Genomic DNA, 17,463 nt, shown 5'->3' on the forward strand with positions numbered 1-17,463 from the left:
CCAACACCACTGTATGGGGCAGAAACATGGAACATAAGAGAGGAGTTTGAATGTGTTTGAGATGAGGTGTCTGAGAAGTATGATGGGGGGGTTACTAGGCTGGATAGAGTGAGAAATGAGGTGAGGAGGAGGAAAATGGGGGTGATAAGGGAGTTGTTGTTGTTGTTGTTGTTGTCGTTCCCTAGACTGTCTGTCCGAGCAGTCCCGTCCCTCCAAGGAATGCCATAGCCAAAACTGGGTTTTCCCACAAATCCTTTATAGAGTGTATGTTGTGTTGTTTGCGTGCATGATTGTGTATAATGCAGTCTTCCATTATGTGTTGTATGGTATGGTGTGAAGTGTTACATCCTGGGCAGCTGTTCACAACGCGGTCATCCAGCCTCTTCTGGTAGCTCAGAAGTGCTGGGTGGTGACCGCACCGCAGTCTGGCCAAGTGGACTCTGTCCTTTCGTGGGAGAGAGGATTCAGAAGGGTGGATATCAGGGGGTCTGGCATGCAGCAGTGTGTTGTCTTTCAGTGTGTTCATGGAGCGGTGAGTGATATGATTATGAATATGTTTCCGGAGGCTGGTATTTGGTGGTTGTGGAGGAAGAGAAGAGAGTATCTGTGCGTGATAAAGGTCTTTGGGTGTTGTTTTAATGTTTCTTGGTGTGTGTGGGTGTTCTGCTATGTAGTGTAGCGGGTGTGATGTGTTTGTGGTGGCTGCGGCAAGTGTTTGTGTGCCTCTCATGTCGAGGTGGTCCTTGACTTTGAGGACTTTTGTTTCATGGTGTAAATGGTCTGTAGGTGTTGTATTTGTGCAGCCTGTAATTGTTTTTAGGGCTTTGTTTTGTATGATTTGAAGGGTGTTGTGGTGTGTCTCACTGAGATTAGGAGCCCATGCAGGACTCGCATAATTCAACACTGAGCGTATGCATTGTTTGTATATTGTTATATTAGTTTCTTTGTTTTGTCCAAATGTTGTTCCAGTGATTGACTTAAGTGCGTTAAGTCTGGGTGTGCATTTGTTTTTTATGTTTGTGATGTGTTGTTTGAAAGACATGGATGTATCGTATGTTACACCAAGAATTTTTGGTGTGTTTGTGTGTGGTATTAGAGTGTTGTTGATGTAGAGATGAGGTATGTATTTGTGTTCTTTTGTCCAGTTGGTGAGAAGTGTTGCTGTAGATTTGGTTGGAGCTATTTTGAGTCTGTTTGTGATGAACCATGTGTTGAGTGTGTCAAGGTATGGCTGGATTATTTCTGCAGCTTTGTCTGTGTTACGATGTGTGCATGTGATTGTTATGTCGTCTGCGTAGGAAGAGATTTGTATTTCTGAGGTGTCTGGTGTGGGTAAGTCATGCATGTATAGATTTAGATCAATTACAGCAATGGTCTGAAAAGTGGCTAATTAAATTTAACACAAGTAAATGCAAGGTAATGCACATAGGTAAAAATAACAGTAAGTACGATTACAAGTTATTTGGAAATTCGTTAACAAAAGTGGATAGTGAAAAAGATCTCGGCGTAATTATCAGTAACGACCTCAAATCATCCAAGCAGTGTATTTCAGCCTCTGAGTAAGCAAATAAGATTCTGGGATTGATTGCGCGATCTTTTGATTTCAAAAGTCCATCACTCATTAGCAAGCTATATAAATCGTTAGTTCGTCCACATTTGGAATATGCTGTTTCTGTATGGTCACCGAATCTCATTAAAGACATTGACAGACTGGAAAAAGTACAACGGCGAGCCACAAAACTGATTCCAAGTATCAAAAATAAATCATACGAAAATCGACTTAAGCACATGAATCTGTTTTCCCTAAAAAAGCGTAGACTCAGAGGTGACTTGATACAGGTCTTTAAGATTTTAAAGGGAATTGACAACATCAAAAGTGACCAAATTTTCACATTGAATGAGAATCAGACAAGAAACAATGGTCTCAAACTGTCCGGAAATAGATTCAATTTGGAAGTAGGTAGAAACAACTTTGCCAACCGTGTAGTTAATGAATGGAATAAACTTCCTGCACAGGTAGTGCAATGTAGTTCAGTTCAAAGCTTTAAGAATCATTTAGATAAATACCTAAGTAAGATGCTGTAATGATTATAATTTATGTTATATTATTTGTTTTTGTTTTGTTATAATTTGTCTGTCTGATTTTCATTTATTATTAGTTATATGTCAATTTATAATCATTTACTATTTACCTGTTTGTTTGTTATTCAACTATACCTATGCATTTATTTATGTATTTTATTTGTTATTTTTACATTGTTATAGTTTTAATTTATTATTAATATGATATGTATATGTATATATATATATATATGTGTATATATATATGTATATATATGTGTATATATATATATATATATTTTTTTGCATCCGACCTAGATATGGATCAAAAGGTCTCCTGTCGGCATGCTCCGCCTTTGTAATCCTTTGTAATCCTTTGTAAATAGTGTGGGGGATAGAACTGAGCCCTGTGGTACTCCGTTCTTAATGTTTCTGATGTGCGATGATTGGCCATTATATGACACGTAAGCATTCCTACCTGCCAGATAATTGGCCAGCCATCTTTTGGTGTTATTGTGCATGTCTGTGTTATATATTTTATTTGTTAGGTTGTGGCGGGGGATAGCATCAAAAGCTTTACTAAAGTCTAATGTTATAAGAAGTGTTCTTTGGTGGGGCCTATCTGAATTGATACCATCTAAAATTCTTTGTGTGAGGTTTGTCAGAAGAGTGTTTGTGGAGTGTAGTGGCCTAAAACTGTGTTGTGAGTCAGCAAGGGGAATATATGGTGTGACAAGTTTAAGTATTAGGCGTTCAATGACTTTAGAGGGGGTGCAGAGAAGTGTGATTGGGCGGTGCGATGTTGGGATTGTTGTGTCTTTGTTCGGTTTTGGAATGGTGATTATTTTACCATGCTTTCAGATGTTGGGTATAGTGTTGTGTGAATAGCTGTAGTTTGCAATGTTTGTGAGTGCGTGTATACCTTGTGGTCCAATGTGTTTTAGGTGGATGTTGCTTATGTTATCAGAGCCACAGGCAGATGAGTGCTTGAGACTATGTATCATGAGTTTTGTCTGACTGTCTATGAAGGGTATATAGTCTGAGTCTGTGGGAAAGTCTTTCTTACGTCGAATGGTGCGTCGGTCGTCAGGGTGAGAAGTGAGATGGCTTGTCTGTGCAAAATGACGTATGAGTGCGTTTGCTTGTTGTCTGTTTGAGGGTAGATTATCTGTTGTTGTGATTATTGCTGCGTGAGAGCGTGTAGTGTTACTGTTGGATAGTGTAATGCTGTTGAGTGTTTTGTACAATTTGCTGGTGTTTGTTTTGTGATCAAGTGTATTGATAAAGTTTTGCCAATTTTGTGTTTTTTATTCATGTATTTTATTGGCAATCACAGTGTTTAGTGTTTGTATTTGGTCTGCTATGTTTTGAGGGATAGGTGTGGGGGTACCGTGTTTAAGTGTGTCACGTTGTCTGATGAGGCCTTGGATTTCTGGTGTGAAGTTGGGGTTGTGTGATTTTCTGTTGCCTCTAGGGATGTATCTCTTGTCTGCATTTTGTATGATTGTATTAAAAGTGTGCACAGCATTGTTTATGTTTGTGATTGGTGTACTGTTAAGTGTTTCAAAATGTTGTTCTGTCTCTTCAGTAAAAGCTTCCCAGTTAGCTCTCTTGTAGTTGGTGTAAGTGTGTCTGTGGCCAACTGGGGTGCATCTTGTTTTGGTGGTGATGATGATTGGAAGGTGGTCAGAACCAAGGGTTCCGACCACTCTCCATGATGTTGTTGGGGTTAGGCAGGGGGAGCAAAAGGTGATATCAGGAGAGGAGGGAGTGTAGAGGGCTTGGTGTGGGATATGTGTATGATTATGTGTGTTGTTCATGATAGTCAATGAGTCAAACTGAGTCTGTATATCAAGCCCTCTGTCTGTGTCAGGGTTGTCGACATACCAGGCAGACGACGTGGCGTTGAAGTCTCCACCCATGATCAGGTTGGGGATTGAGGCTAGTTGGCTAAAATGAGGCCTGAAGGTGTCTGGAACTGTGGGGAATGATTGGGGGGGAATGTACATGTTAACTATTGTCAGTGTTGATTTGTTGCTTGTGCGGATTCGAATGGATTGGATTTCTGTTGTGTTATCTGTGGTAGGGAGGAGAATTTTGGTTGTGGCACTTGTGTCCACAAAACAGATGGAATGGTGGATCAGGGTGATGAGTCCACCGCCATAGCCGTCAGTCCGGTCTTGTCTGATGGTGGTGTAATTATGAAATGATGGTGTTTTGTGTGAGTGTCTTAGTTTTGTTTCTTGTAAAATCGCAATGTGTATGTTGTGTTGTTTAAGAAAGTGTTCAAGTTCATGTTTTTTCGTGTTAATACCGTCAATGTTGTGTTGTAATATGTTGATGTTGTGTGTTTTGTATGTGTTGTATGTTGCCGTTTGGGGTAGAGGTTGGGGTGGTAGTGGGGAAGGTGTAGGATCTGGGTCAGAGGGGGGGAAAGGAGAGATCGGGGACAAAGGAAGGGGAGTACTAATCGGGGGTAAGGGCAGAGGGAAATTGGGAGTGGGTAAGGGTGCTGGCTGTGGTTGGGGAGGTGGGAGTGGGGTTACTGGAGGGCAGGTAGAACATGTCCAAGTGTTTGTGTATTGGTTTGTGTCAGCAAGTGTTGTACAAGTGAGGTGGGCCCAGTTTTTGCACATATTGCACTGAACTGAGCCCTTTGTCTGTCTGCTCGAAGTAATGGGTTTAGAGCATGTTGGGCATGTGTATTTTGTGGTGGGCCCAGGATTGCTCTCTACATCTCCAACTAAAAGTAGAAGAAGAGGGGTGATCGCCGGAAAATCACCCCTCGGTGCAGAAAAAACGTAATATTGCATGTTGGGAAAAAGGATTGTGGTACTCCCCAAGGTAGGCGTAGCTCCTCTTGGGGATCGGTGCCACCTGCGTAGAGCCGGTGGCCAGGGGTGGTTACTGCTGTTTGGCCCCCAACTCTTGGGGTTGGGGGGTGGTCCCACGACGTAGACGCTGCAGCTCCAGGACCTGATAAGGGAGTTGGGAGATAGGGTTGATGAAAGAGTATTGGGATGGTTTGGACACATGGAAAGAATGAGTGAAGAAAGACTGGTAAAAGAGGTATGGAAGGCAGATGTGGAGGGAGTGAACATGAGGGGGTGACCTAGGATGAGATGAATGGATGGGGAAGGACAGGAGAGGACAGAAGACGGGTGAATGGAAAATGGTTGTATATGGATGATGTTGTGATGCATGAGGTGGAATGGATAGGGGGTGAGGTAGTATGTATGAGAAAAATTTGATGCAGCCCGAAGGGATTTCTCCCCGTCTTCTCCTTTTCTGCATGAGGGGACGGAGAGGGGTGGTCGCCAATTTAATGAAGCGGCCTTGCTGTGGATGTGCTGTGTCTTGAGTCACTGCTTCTGACTCAGGGCAGTGGACAAGATGCAGGGATGACTGGTCATCCAGGAGGTGCCAAGATAAGAGGGAGGGTAGAGGGTGGAGAGGAGTGGAGTGCATTAGGGATGGAATGAGTGGGAATGGTTTTTATGCCTTTTTCTTTTTGGCTACCTCCTTTATAAGGGGGGAAAAGCCTTTGGTATATGCATGGATGTATGTATGTTTTCTACTTTTATCATAGTTGATTCTACATTGTTTTTTCCTTCTGTTAATTTTGTCACATTTAAGTAAATCTTGCCTGATTGAAATTGTCTGACATAATCTGGTATAAAATATGATATTCATTATCATAATGAAGAAGTTAGTTGTTACTTTTTTTTCTTTTTTTTTTCCAGAATGATCCTGACCAAGTTTCTGCATCAGATTTAAGTGATAGTGGTTTAACATCTGAAGATGAGGACAGCAGGGCAAGTATTATAGAACTTATGGTTTTTAGTTTTTCAGTTTCTGTGCCTGTTCCTTGTCCTTGGGGCCACATCATCCAGTAGAGGTGGTGAATATTGTGTGGAATCTGCAGTAGGTTGAAGCTTGTTCTTGCTTTACTTAAGGGGACCCCGCCCAAAATCTTTTTTTCTGAAGGATCTTGCTGATTTTTTCTGTGTGATATCTAGGTCTGAGGAAACCTTCACAGCTTGAGTTTTATTCAGATCTGACCAGTATTTTTTTTTTTTTTTTTTTTTTTTTTTTTTTTTTTTTTTTATAAAAAACGTAAAAAAAATACCATATTTTTGGGCTTCTTTCAAATCCTATCTCCTCTTACAATTTTTATTTGATGTCTTTCATTTTATAGCAAATGAATCTTCTACATATATAGAAAAACAAAATAGAAAGCTTTTTTTAATATCTTTGTTCAATGCCGAGGAAAAAAAATATAATTTTTTTTTTTTTAAACACAAAAGTTTGACTTTGACACGTTATTAAAAAATTTCTATTTAATATATGCAAAAAAACTCTATTTCATTTTTTGTCATTTATCTAGCTATCAATAGAGACCTCATATGAAAAGATTGGTTGAAAATTGAGGGAGGAGATAGACTTTGTGTATAAAAAACTTACATTTTTCAGAAACGAGCGTTAAAGTTTTTTTTCTTAGTTTGACTAAATTTTACATTCATGAACCTCCTAAGAACCATTGAAAACAGGTTCCATTGTATTTTCATGATGATTTTGCATCTTTCAAGTAACTCAGGCACTTTGTCCCCTCCTACAGTGTAGGATATTATTCACCCAAAGTGAGGGTCTCATAAAGCGCCACCTTACTCTTTGTCGCAAAGTTTGAGTTATTGGTCTAGAATGACCCAGCAAGGTAGTCTGATTGCTGGGATTCAGCTCTATTTCTTTTCTTAGATTTCCTTTCTGGTGTTGGAACAGGCTCCTTCCTCCATCATTTTCTCATAGTGTTCCGTCTGTTTCTTATAAAGGTACTTTGTGTACCTAAAATACTTGCCCTTGCTAAACGTAGCAACACCCAAGCCTCCAGCTATTCTATTCAGTCCTGAGTTTCCCATGCTGTTTATTAGTGACTCATACACCATAGCTGAGGATGTGGGTGAAGATGGGGAGGGAACTGCTGGAGGGAGTACTGGGTGGTGGTGGTGGAGGTGGTGATAAGAAGGTTGATGCTGGGGTCTTTCTTTCTCCCCTTTCGTTACTAATGTAGACGTTCTTGTCTTCTTCAAGTGTGCCTTTTGTTTGAAAAGCTTAGGCATGGCTAATATCTTCAAACTTCTCTTCACTGAAAAATAGATGCGAATTTCACACGGCAAATTAGTGAACGTGGCAAGCTAGCGTATGCCACTGGCTATCGAGTGGGCCTTTTCCTCATACCACACACTCACGTGCATGCCAGACGTAAGAGAAAACTTTGTAAGTGCATCAAACAAACAAAAAAATAGAGTAAAAGAGGTGTTTTTATGGTCAAAACGAATGTAAACAATAGTCGTGCGCAGCACGCGGCTGCCGGGGGGAGGGAGGGTAGGCCCTTTAAACCCTTTAAAAATGGCGGTACGATAAAAATCTTTTAACAGTGTCTACAGCGACCGCTCTACTATGTATTTATGCAATAATTTTTTTTTTTTTTTTTTTTTTTTTTTTTTTTTTTTTTTTTTTTTTTTTTTTTTTTTTTTTTTTCCTCGTAAATCTGGGGCGGGGGATCCCCTTAATGTGATGAGGCTTCTTGCTCTTGCTTCTTTTGCTGCATTGGCATCTCCTTTGGTAGGCTCCATATGATGATGCCACTTGACTCTCCCAAACATCAGCCCAACTAAGAAATCCCTCCTAAAACAAACAAAAATACACTGGCAGAACCATCAGGCAACCATCAGTATTGAAACCATATCAACACAGAATAGGCATGGTCATAGAATACACTGGCAGAACCATCAGGCAACCATCAGTATTGAAACCATATCAACACAGAATAGGCATGGCTGTAGAATACACTGGCAGAACCATCAGGCAACCATCAGTATTGAAACCATATCAACACAGAAAAGGCATGGCCATAGAATGAAATTGCCCAATGCAGTCATGACACAGAAGACTCAGAACACCTCATCCTACATTGCCTTACCCAGACAACAACACAATATTTTTGTTGTATTCAGTTGGTTGTGCTTGTGTAAGGAAATGAGGTGGATTGAAAGCTCTTGCATAAACTGTGTACCTATATTTTCATGTGCTGTTCTCTGGGGAGATTCATTGGTTTTAATACATAGATATTCTATTGGGTTTGTTTTATTGCACCTCAGGAACTCATAATAATGGGTTTAAATTGGGCAAATTTAGATTTGAGAAGGAAATAGGCAAAAACTGGTTTAACCAATAGTGGTTAATTAATGGAATAGATTTAGTAACCATGTTGTAGGATTTGTCAGCTATTTGTTGTCTCTTCTCAGGATACACTGGGAATAAAATGGAGTTCCGAATTGACGATGACTGCAGGTCATTCTAAAAAGAATGTTTTTATTGTAACAAATTTGTACAAGACTACAAATATACATAAATGCCGACCAATAATAAGAAATATACATAAGTACCAATCAATATGTTGAGTCATAACTCTCACATCATAAATTTGACATCAAGTACATAATCATCACAAAAAAAAATTCACATAGAAATGACATTACATACTAAAGCAATATCAACTCACCGACTCGTGCGTCTCCCATGGTCCCTGCGTCCGTTGACTTATTTGACATTACAATGGTGAAATGATGACTTTGTGACAGTATACGTAACTTGTCCCTCCCTCTAACAGTGTATAACCCACATATTGGGCGACTCTTTTGACCAATGCCAGAGAGAAGACGACCTTGCCATTGTTGCCCACACACACCATCTACCTTTTTCCGCCCCCACACTCGAGCAAGTCGACACTGGTGACGGGGGGGGAAATAGTACAACAGATCATACCATGACCTTATTGACGGACGTACAATGCACAAATTATTTTTTCCACTCCTGATTTTTATACAATAAAGGCAGTAAAACAATTTTACGTCTATGGACGTAACACATGTAATGAGCGCTGAAACTGTTGGTTGTTTTTTTTTAGAGAAGATTAGATGATTTTATGGATGGGGATGATAAATGGTAACACACATAGAACTGCCAAGTGGAAGGTTTTTGGTCTCTTGCTGTCTCCTCCATTCTTTATGTTCTTATATAAAAAACTTTCTGTTTACATTTTGCAGGACAGTGAGAAAGGCACCCAAGAGAGACTTCGGACCTCTACATCAGCAACACGATCATCATCAAGTGCAAAGAGTCAGAATGTGCAGCAACAGCAGACTATCCTAGAGAACCACAGCAATTTGAATGGAGATATCGAGGTTATTGTAGATTTCCATATTAAGACTTTTTTATATGGTAGTGTGAAAATCGCAATTAATAATATTCTTTTGTATATAACAAGGGCTTTTCTCTCTTACCAGGAAGGTAGCCAAAGTTAAAATGCATATACCCATTCCCACCTATTCCACTCCCATCCACAACCCTTTCCTCCCTCTCATCTTATCTCCTCATGGATGACACATCATCCCTGTATCCTGCCCACTGCCTTAGGTCAGAAATAATGCAGCAAGACACAACACATCCACAGCAAGTCCACTTCATTTAAGTGGCAACCCCCCTCTCTGTCCCTCTATGCAGAAAAAAAGAAGACAGAGAGAAATCCCCTCAGGCCACATCAAAATGTCATTCACACATAACTACTCCCTAATACCCATCCCCCACCCCTTCACTTCCTTGCGTCACAGTATCATCTATACATAACCATTCTCCACTCACACCTATCTCCTGTCCTCTCCCTTCTTTACGCAACATCCCTTTTACCCCAACCATTCATCTCATCTTCAGTCATCCTCTTCTATTCATTCCATCCATCTCTTCTTTCCATACCTCGTTAGCTAATTTATTTTTTCGCTCATTCTTTCCATGTGTCCAAACCATCTGGTATTCTTGTATTAGCTCTATATGCCATCTCCTTTTCCACTCCCGCTCTCCTCCTCACCACCTCATTTCTCACTGTATTCAGCTTTGTCTAGTTATTTATCTATATACCAAGAGCTTTTTCCCCCTTGTAAGGAAGGTAGCCAAGTCAGAGGCACATATCTATTCCTACCCATTTCAATCCCTTCCACCACCCCCTCCACCCCTCCCATCTGAGCTCCTCATAGGTCATCCCTACATCTGCCAACTGCCCTGGGTCAAACACAATGCAGTGAGTCAGTATATCCACAGCAAGGATGCTTCACTTAATCGGCGACACCCCCCCCTCTCTGTCCTCTCATGCAGGAAAAGAGAAGACGAGGAGAAATTCCTTCAGGCTGCATCAAAATATAATTCACACATATGCACCCCCATCCCACCCTTCCTTGCATAATAGTATCATCCATACATAGTCATTCTCCACTCATCCCTATATCCTGCCTTCTCCCATCGTTGCTCAACTGACATTCCCCTCTTGCTCAGCACCCTCTTCACCCCATCCATCCATCTCATCCTCAGTCGTCCCCTCAAGTTCACTCCCCCCACCTTTTCCTTCAACACCCCTTTTACTAATCTTTCATCACTCTTTCCCTGTGTCCATACCATCCTAATAATCTTTTGTCAGCTCTATCTGCCATCTCCTTTTCCACTCCCACTCTCCTCCTCACCTCCTTGTCTCTCACTCTATCCAACCTAGTAACCCCTACCATATTTTTCAGACATTTCATCTCAAACACATTTAAACTTTTCCTCTCCCTCTCTTAAATATCAAGTCTCTGCTCCATACAATGCTGTCGGCACAATCACTCATTCATCCAATCTTTATTTTACATCAATTCCTAGTTGCCTATTTCTCATAACACTTTAATTCCCCAAAGGATTTACTTGTTTCTCTCAGTTTGCAATTTACCTCCACCTCTCTTCCCTTTCCTGTTAGCAATGACCCCAAATACTTAAAATTTATCCACTTCCTCCAGCCTCTCTCCTTTTAGACTTACTTCCAACTCACTGCCACCCTCTACCCTTGTACATCTCATCACCTTATTTTTACCCATACTTACCCTCAACTTTCTCCTACCCAACTTTGTAACCCCACCATACTTCTCAGACATTTCATCTCAAACACATTTAAAATTTTCCTATCTGCTTCTCTTAAATTCCAAGTCTTTGCCTCATACAGTGCTGTTGTCACAATCACCCCTTCATATTATTATCATATTCAGTTTATACATACATATATCAACAACTTTTTCCCCCTTACAAGGGAGGTAGCCAAAGACAAAGGCATAAGTCCACCCCCACCCATTTCATCCCTACATTCTCCACTCCCATTCACCACCCCTCCCTTCCCCCTTTCTTGGCTCCTGTATGATGGGTCATCCCTGCATCTCATCCATCACCCTGGGTCAGAAGCAGTGTAGCAAGACATAACACATCCATAGCAAGGCTGCTTCATTTAATAGGTAACCCCCCTCTCTCCATCCCCTCATGCAGAAAAAGAGAAGACATGGAGAAATCCCTTCAGGGTGCATCAAAATATCTTTCACACATACTCCCTAACTGCCCCACATCCCCCATCCACTCCCTTCCATGCATCACAGTATCATCCATACACAGCCATTCTCCACTCGCCCCTATCTTCTGTCTTTTCCTTTCCTTCCTCAACAGACATTCCCCTCTTTCCCAGTGCCACTTTTACCCCATCCATCTCATCCTTGGTCACTCTCTCATGTTCACTCCTTCCACCTCTGCTTTCCATACTTCGTTTATTAATCTTTCTTCACTCATTGTTTCCATGTGTCCAAACTATCCCAATACTCTTCAATCAACCCTATCTCCCAACTCCCTTTCCACCCCCACTCTCCTTCTCACCTCATTTTTCACTCTATCCAGCCTAGTAGCCCCTACCATACTTCTCAGATATTTCATCTCACCCAGAGAAGGAAAGGTACCACAAGACTGGAAAAATGCAAACATTGTACCAATATATAAAGGAGGAAATAAGGAAAATCCAACTAACTACAGACCGGTCTAACAAGCACAGTAGCTAAAATATGTGAAAAAGTGATCAAAAGGAGATGGGTTAAACACCTGGAAGAAAAATCTATACTAAACCCAAACCAATTTGGATTTAGACAAATGAAGATCATGTACAACAAACCTGATCTGCTTCTACTCGAGACTCATAGATATAATAGAAGAGAGGGATGGATGGGCAGACTGTGCCTATCTAGACCTACAAAAGGCATTTGACAAAGTACCACACAAGAAATTAAAAAGGAAATTAGAATCAATAGGTCGTATCTCAGGTAAATTATTAGAATGGATGGAAGACTTCCTGACTGGGAGAAAAATGAGGGTAGTAATTGGAGACAAATACTTGAAATGTGAAGAAATGATAAGTGGTGTTCCACAATGGTCGGTACTGGCTCCAATCATGTTTTCCATATACACAAATAATATGAATGAAGGAGTTGAATGTTATATGAATTTCTCTGCAGATGATGCAACAATGTTGAAGAAAGTAAGAGCAGAAGAGGACTGTGATTCATTACAGTCAGACCTGGACAAAATCTGGAAATGGACTCAAAAGTGGGAAGTGAACTTCAATATTAAGAAGTATAGCATAATGGAGTTTGGAAAAAGTACATACATACATATACCAAGGCATTTTCCCCTTTACCAGGGAGGTAGCCAAAAAGGAAAAGGCATAAAATCATTCCTAAGTCCTAAAACAGTTTGGAAGTTTAAGTTACTTGGAAAAAGTAAAAACAGAATATCAAAAATTATAAAATTGGTGAAGAAGAAATCAAAAAAGTGCACTTGGAAAGGCACCTTGGAGTAATAATCAGCAAAGACATGACATCGGATAAACATATAAACAAAATAGTCAGAGAAACCTTCAACCTATTAAGGTCAACGAAAGTGGCATTTGACTACTTGGATGAAGAAATGATTAAAAAAATATTAGTTACATTGATTAGACCAAAACTGGAATACGCAGCGACACTATGGAGACCCAGTAGTACAGATATTATAAGAAAACTAGAAACAATACAGAGAGCAATGACAAAGTTGGCTCCAGCTCTTTCCAAATTAACATACGAACAAAGATTATCAAAATTGGAACTACCAACACTGGAGCAGAGAAGAGAAAAAGGTGATCTACTGACTATATTTAGAATCATGAAAGGAATGGAAATCCTTGATAGGAATAATTTAATAAAAAATGACAATGGAAAAACAAGAGGTCATGTAAAGAAACTCAAAAAGGATAACTGTAGAAGAGATCGGAAAAAAGAATAGCTTCCCACATAGAGTGCTGGATATCTGGAATAACTTAGATAAAGAAACAGTGTGTGTAAATACTATTCAAGATTTTAAGAAAAAACTTGATGTAGAAAGATACAAAGATGGGTTATCACGAGCATAGCTCCCTTCCTGTGTAATACAACTAGGTAAATACACACATATCAAAGGCTTTTTTCCCCCTTACAAGGGAGGTAGCCAAAAAACAAAGGCACAAAAACCACTCCCACCCATTCCATCCCTATCACACTCCACTCCCACCGATTCCATCCCAATCACACTCCACTCCTCTCCACCCTCTTCCCTCCCTCTTATCTTGGCACCTCTTGGATGACAGGTCATCCCTGCATCTCACCCACTGCCCTGGGTCAGAAGCAGTGTCATAAGACTCAGTACATCCACAGCAAGACCGCTTCATTAAATTGGCGACCCACTCTCTCCGTCTTTTCATGCAGAAAAGGAGAAGACGGGGAGAAATCCCTTTGGGCTATGTCAAATTATTTCTCACACATACTCCCTTACCCCCCATCCCCCACCCATTCCCCCTCATGCATCACAGCATCATCCATATACAACCATTCTCCATTCACCCATGTCTTCTCTCCTCTCCCATCCTTCCTCAACAGACATTCCCTTCTTTCCCAGTGCCCCTTTTACCCCATCCATCCATCTCATCCTAGGTCTCCCCCTCATGTTCACTCCTACCTCCTCTGCCTTCCACACCTCTTTTACTAGTCTTTCTTTACTCATTCTTTCCATGTGTCCAAACCATCCTAATACTCTTTCATCATCCCCATCTCCCAGTTCCCTTTCCACCCCTGCTCTCCTCCTCACCTCCTCATTTCTCACTCTATCTAGCCTAGTAACCCCCATCATACTTCTCAGACATTTCATCTCAAACACATTCAAACTCCTCTCTTCCTCTCTTATGTTCCATGTTTCTGCCCCGTACAGTGCTGTCGGCTCAATCACTCCATATAACCTCCTAATAGCATCCATTCCCAGATGCCAATTTCTCATTACACTTCTTAATCCACCAAGGCATTTACTCACTTCTCTCAATCTACATTCTACCTCCACCCCCACTCCTCCCTTTCCTGCCACATTTGCACCCAAGTATCTAAAACTATCCACTTCCTCCAGTCTCTCTCCCTTAATGTTCACTTCCAGCCTGCTGTCACTCTCTCCCCTTGTACATCTCATCACCTTACTTTTGCCCACATTTATCTTCAGCTTCCTTCTTTCACACACCTTCTCAAACTCTGTCACTAACTTCCTCAATCCCTCCTCTGATCCTGCTACAAGCACAGTGTCATCAGCAAACAACAACTGGCTTATTTCCCATTTTTCTCCATTTTCTTTAACCATCTCCAAACCCCCTACCCACTACCCTTGCATTCACCTCTCGCACCACCCCATCCATGTATAGATTGAACAGCCAGGGCGACATAACATATCCATGACGAAGTCCCACCTTTACCTCAAACAAATCACTCTCTCCATTTCTATTCCTAACACAAGCTCTACTACTCTCGTAAAAACTCCTGACTGCTCTTAACAGCTATCCTCCTATCCCATATATCTGCAGTACCTCCCACAGTGCCCTCCTGTCTACCCTGTCGTAAGCCTTTTCCAAATCCATAAAAGCCAAAAAAAAATCCTTGCCTTATCCTATAGCTTTCTCATATATCTGTCTTACCACAAAAATCTGATCTACACAACCCCTACCTGTCCTAAAACCACAATGTTCCTCACCAATTACTCCCTCTGTTCCTCTCCTAATCCTCTCAATCAAGACCCTTCCATAAGCCTTCCCAACTACACTCAACAAGCTGATCCCTCTGAAAGTACAATACTCACAGTTGTCCCCCTTTCCCTTGTAAAGCGGAACTATACAGGCACTCCTCCAGTCCTCCGGCATTCTACCCTCTCTTAAACAAACATTAAATAACTTCACCAGCCAGTCCACCATCACTGTACCTCCTTTCTTCAGACATTCTGCTTAGCATCCATCCAACCCAGGTGCCTTACCTGCTCTCATCTTCTTAACAGCTGCTTTCACTTAATTTTTCCCTATTTCTCCTCCATTTTCTTCACTCATCACTCTCATTTTCTTAGTGCTTCCCACTGCAACTACCTTTCCCTCCCTATCCTCCTTCACATTAAGCAACTCCCTAAAATACTCTGCCCACCTTCTCACTGCCTTCTCTTCCATTATCATCTCTCCATCAGCACCTTTTTCTTTTTCTTCTCTACTTGATTCACCTCCTCTTCCTCTTTTAATTTCTTTCCAAAACATCTTTTTATTACTTTCAAATTTTCTATCATACTCTTACCCCATTTAACATTTGCTCTCCTCTTCGCTTCCTTTATCTTATGCTTAACTTTCTTTCTCTTTACTTAGTACCTTTCATACAATTCCTTCGTCCTAATTTGTAGCCAATCTATGAATGCCTGCTTCTCTTCTACACCCTTCTTTGCTTCCTCATCCCACCACTCACTACCCTTCCTTCTATTTCCTCCTGCCCTCCTTGTTCCACACACCATCCTTGCACACCTTATGACTCCCTCCTTGAACCATTCCCATTCCTCCTCCACTCCTAGTTCTATTCTAACCTTCACTACCTCCCACTCCTCTCTCAGCTTCTCCTTATACTCCTTCTCCTTTTCTTTCTTATTTAAGCAGTTCACTGTAAGTACCTCCCTACCTTCAACCCTTTTCCTCTTTCCCCACCTATTCCCCACTCACAATTTACCTTCCATCAGAAAATTATCTGATATTCCCCCACTCTCTCCCCATAGAACATGTACATCCTTAACTCTTTCTACCATACTCCTGGTTCCCACTAAATAGTCCATTAATGCTCTATCTGCCACCCTTCCATCCACCACCCTCTCCCATGTGTACTTCTGCTTGACTTTCTTCCTAAACACTGTATTTGCTATCATCAACTCTCAAGACACATCGCCATCAATTCTCCATTACGATTTTTACCTGGAACTCCATACTTCCCAATCACTCCGTCTATTGGTTCTTTTCCTACCCTAACATAAAGATCTCCCAATACAACTACATTGACACTTCTCCCCAATCCCTCTATGCACTCATTTAAATCTACCCAAAAAGCCTCCCTTTCCTCCATGCTCTTCTCACTACCAGGCCCATATGCACTTACAAAAACCCACATCCCCCTTCACAGCTTCACCTTCATCCACATCAACCTTGAAGAAACCTCCTTCCACTCCACTATATGCTTACCTATCTCTTCACTTACTAGTATAGCCACCCCTTCTCTCCCTGGTCCCCTCTTCACTCCTGAGTACCTCCCAACTACACTCCCAAACTCACACTCGCCCCTTCCTTTCATTTTAGTTTCACTCAAAGCCAGCACATCCATCTTTCTTCTTACAAACATACTGCCTATCTCTTCCCTTTTACTCTCATCTGTACCACATCCATGCACATTAAAAGACCCAAACCTTAGGGTACTGGTTGGAAAACTCCTAGACCCTCTTATGCCTTTACTTTTTTTAGGAATGTCTCCTTTGGGGCTACAGGTAGTAGGACTCCTAATCCCATCCCCCGTCCGGTTTTTTGTCGTCTTTTACAACTCAAGTGGAAAGACTTGGTGGTAGCATTCTTTTCCCCCACCACAGTGTAATAAGAATGGAAAACAATCAACAAAAGAAATGAAGGTGGCAGAAAGATGGAAGAAGCACTGGAAAACTGAGGATAGATTTACTATAACATAAATGATGTGTGGCTGTAGTCCACAGGGATATCCCAAATGGTCCCTAAAGTGTTGACTGTATGTCACCGTAGTTTCAGTATTCCAGTATAAGGGAGTACGACTGCATGGTACTTGAAGTCTTGTGTATATATATATATATATATATATATGTATATATATGTATGTATATATATATATATATATATATATATATATATATACATATACATACATACCAAGGGCTCCTTCCCCCTTACCAGGGAGTTAGCCAAAGTTGAAAGGCATAATTCCACTCCCACCCATTCAATTCCTATTCACCACCCCTCCCTCTCTCCCTTTCATCTTGGCTCCTCAATGATGGGTTATCCCTGCATCTTGCCCATCACCCTGGGTCAGAAGCAATGCAGCAAGATTCAGCACATCTATGGCAAGGCTGCTCCATTTAATCAGCAACCCCCAT

The 17,463-nt window shown here is 41.2% G+C and overlaps 1 protein-coding gene across 17 annotated transcripts in view; it reads left to right on the plus strand.

Moving 5' to 3' along the window:
- Positions 1-17,463, plus strand: part of LOC143022115 (uncharacterized) — a 285,895-nt gene that overhangs the window by 195,399 nt on the left and 73,033 nt on the right. For all 17 annotated transcript variants that reach the window (XR_012966036.1, XM_076180165.1, XM_076180152.1 and 14 more), the window contains 2 exons: positions 5,805-5,876; positions 9,168-9,305. Coding sequence is in view for 16 of the 17 variants with exons in the window: in XM_076180165.1 (XP_076036280.1) it covers positions 5,805-5,876; positions 9,168-9,305 (210 nt within the window). In the remaining variant the exon portion in view is untranslated. The remainder of the gene's footprint in view (positions 1-5,804; positions 5,877-9,167; positions 9,306-17,463) is intronic.

This window comes from Oratosquilla oratoria, chromosome 3 (assembly GCF_046742065.1).
Source record: "Oratosquilla oratoria isolate Oo_2021 chromosome 3, ASM4674206v1, whole genome shotgun sequence".
In the NCBI taxonomy this organism is placed as follows: domain Eukaryota; kingdom Metazoa; phylum Arthropoda; class Malacostraca; order Stomatopoda; family Squillidae; genus Oratosquilla; species Oratosquilla oratoria.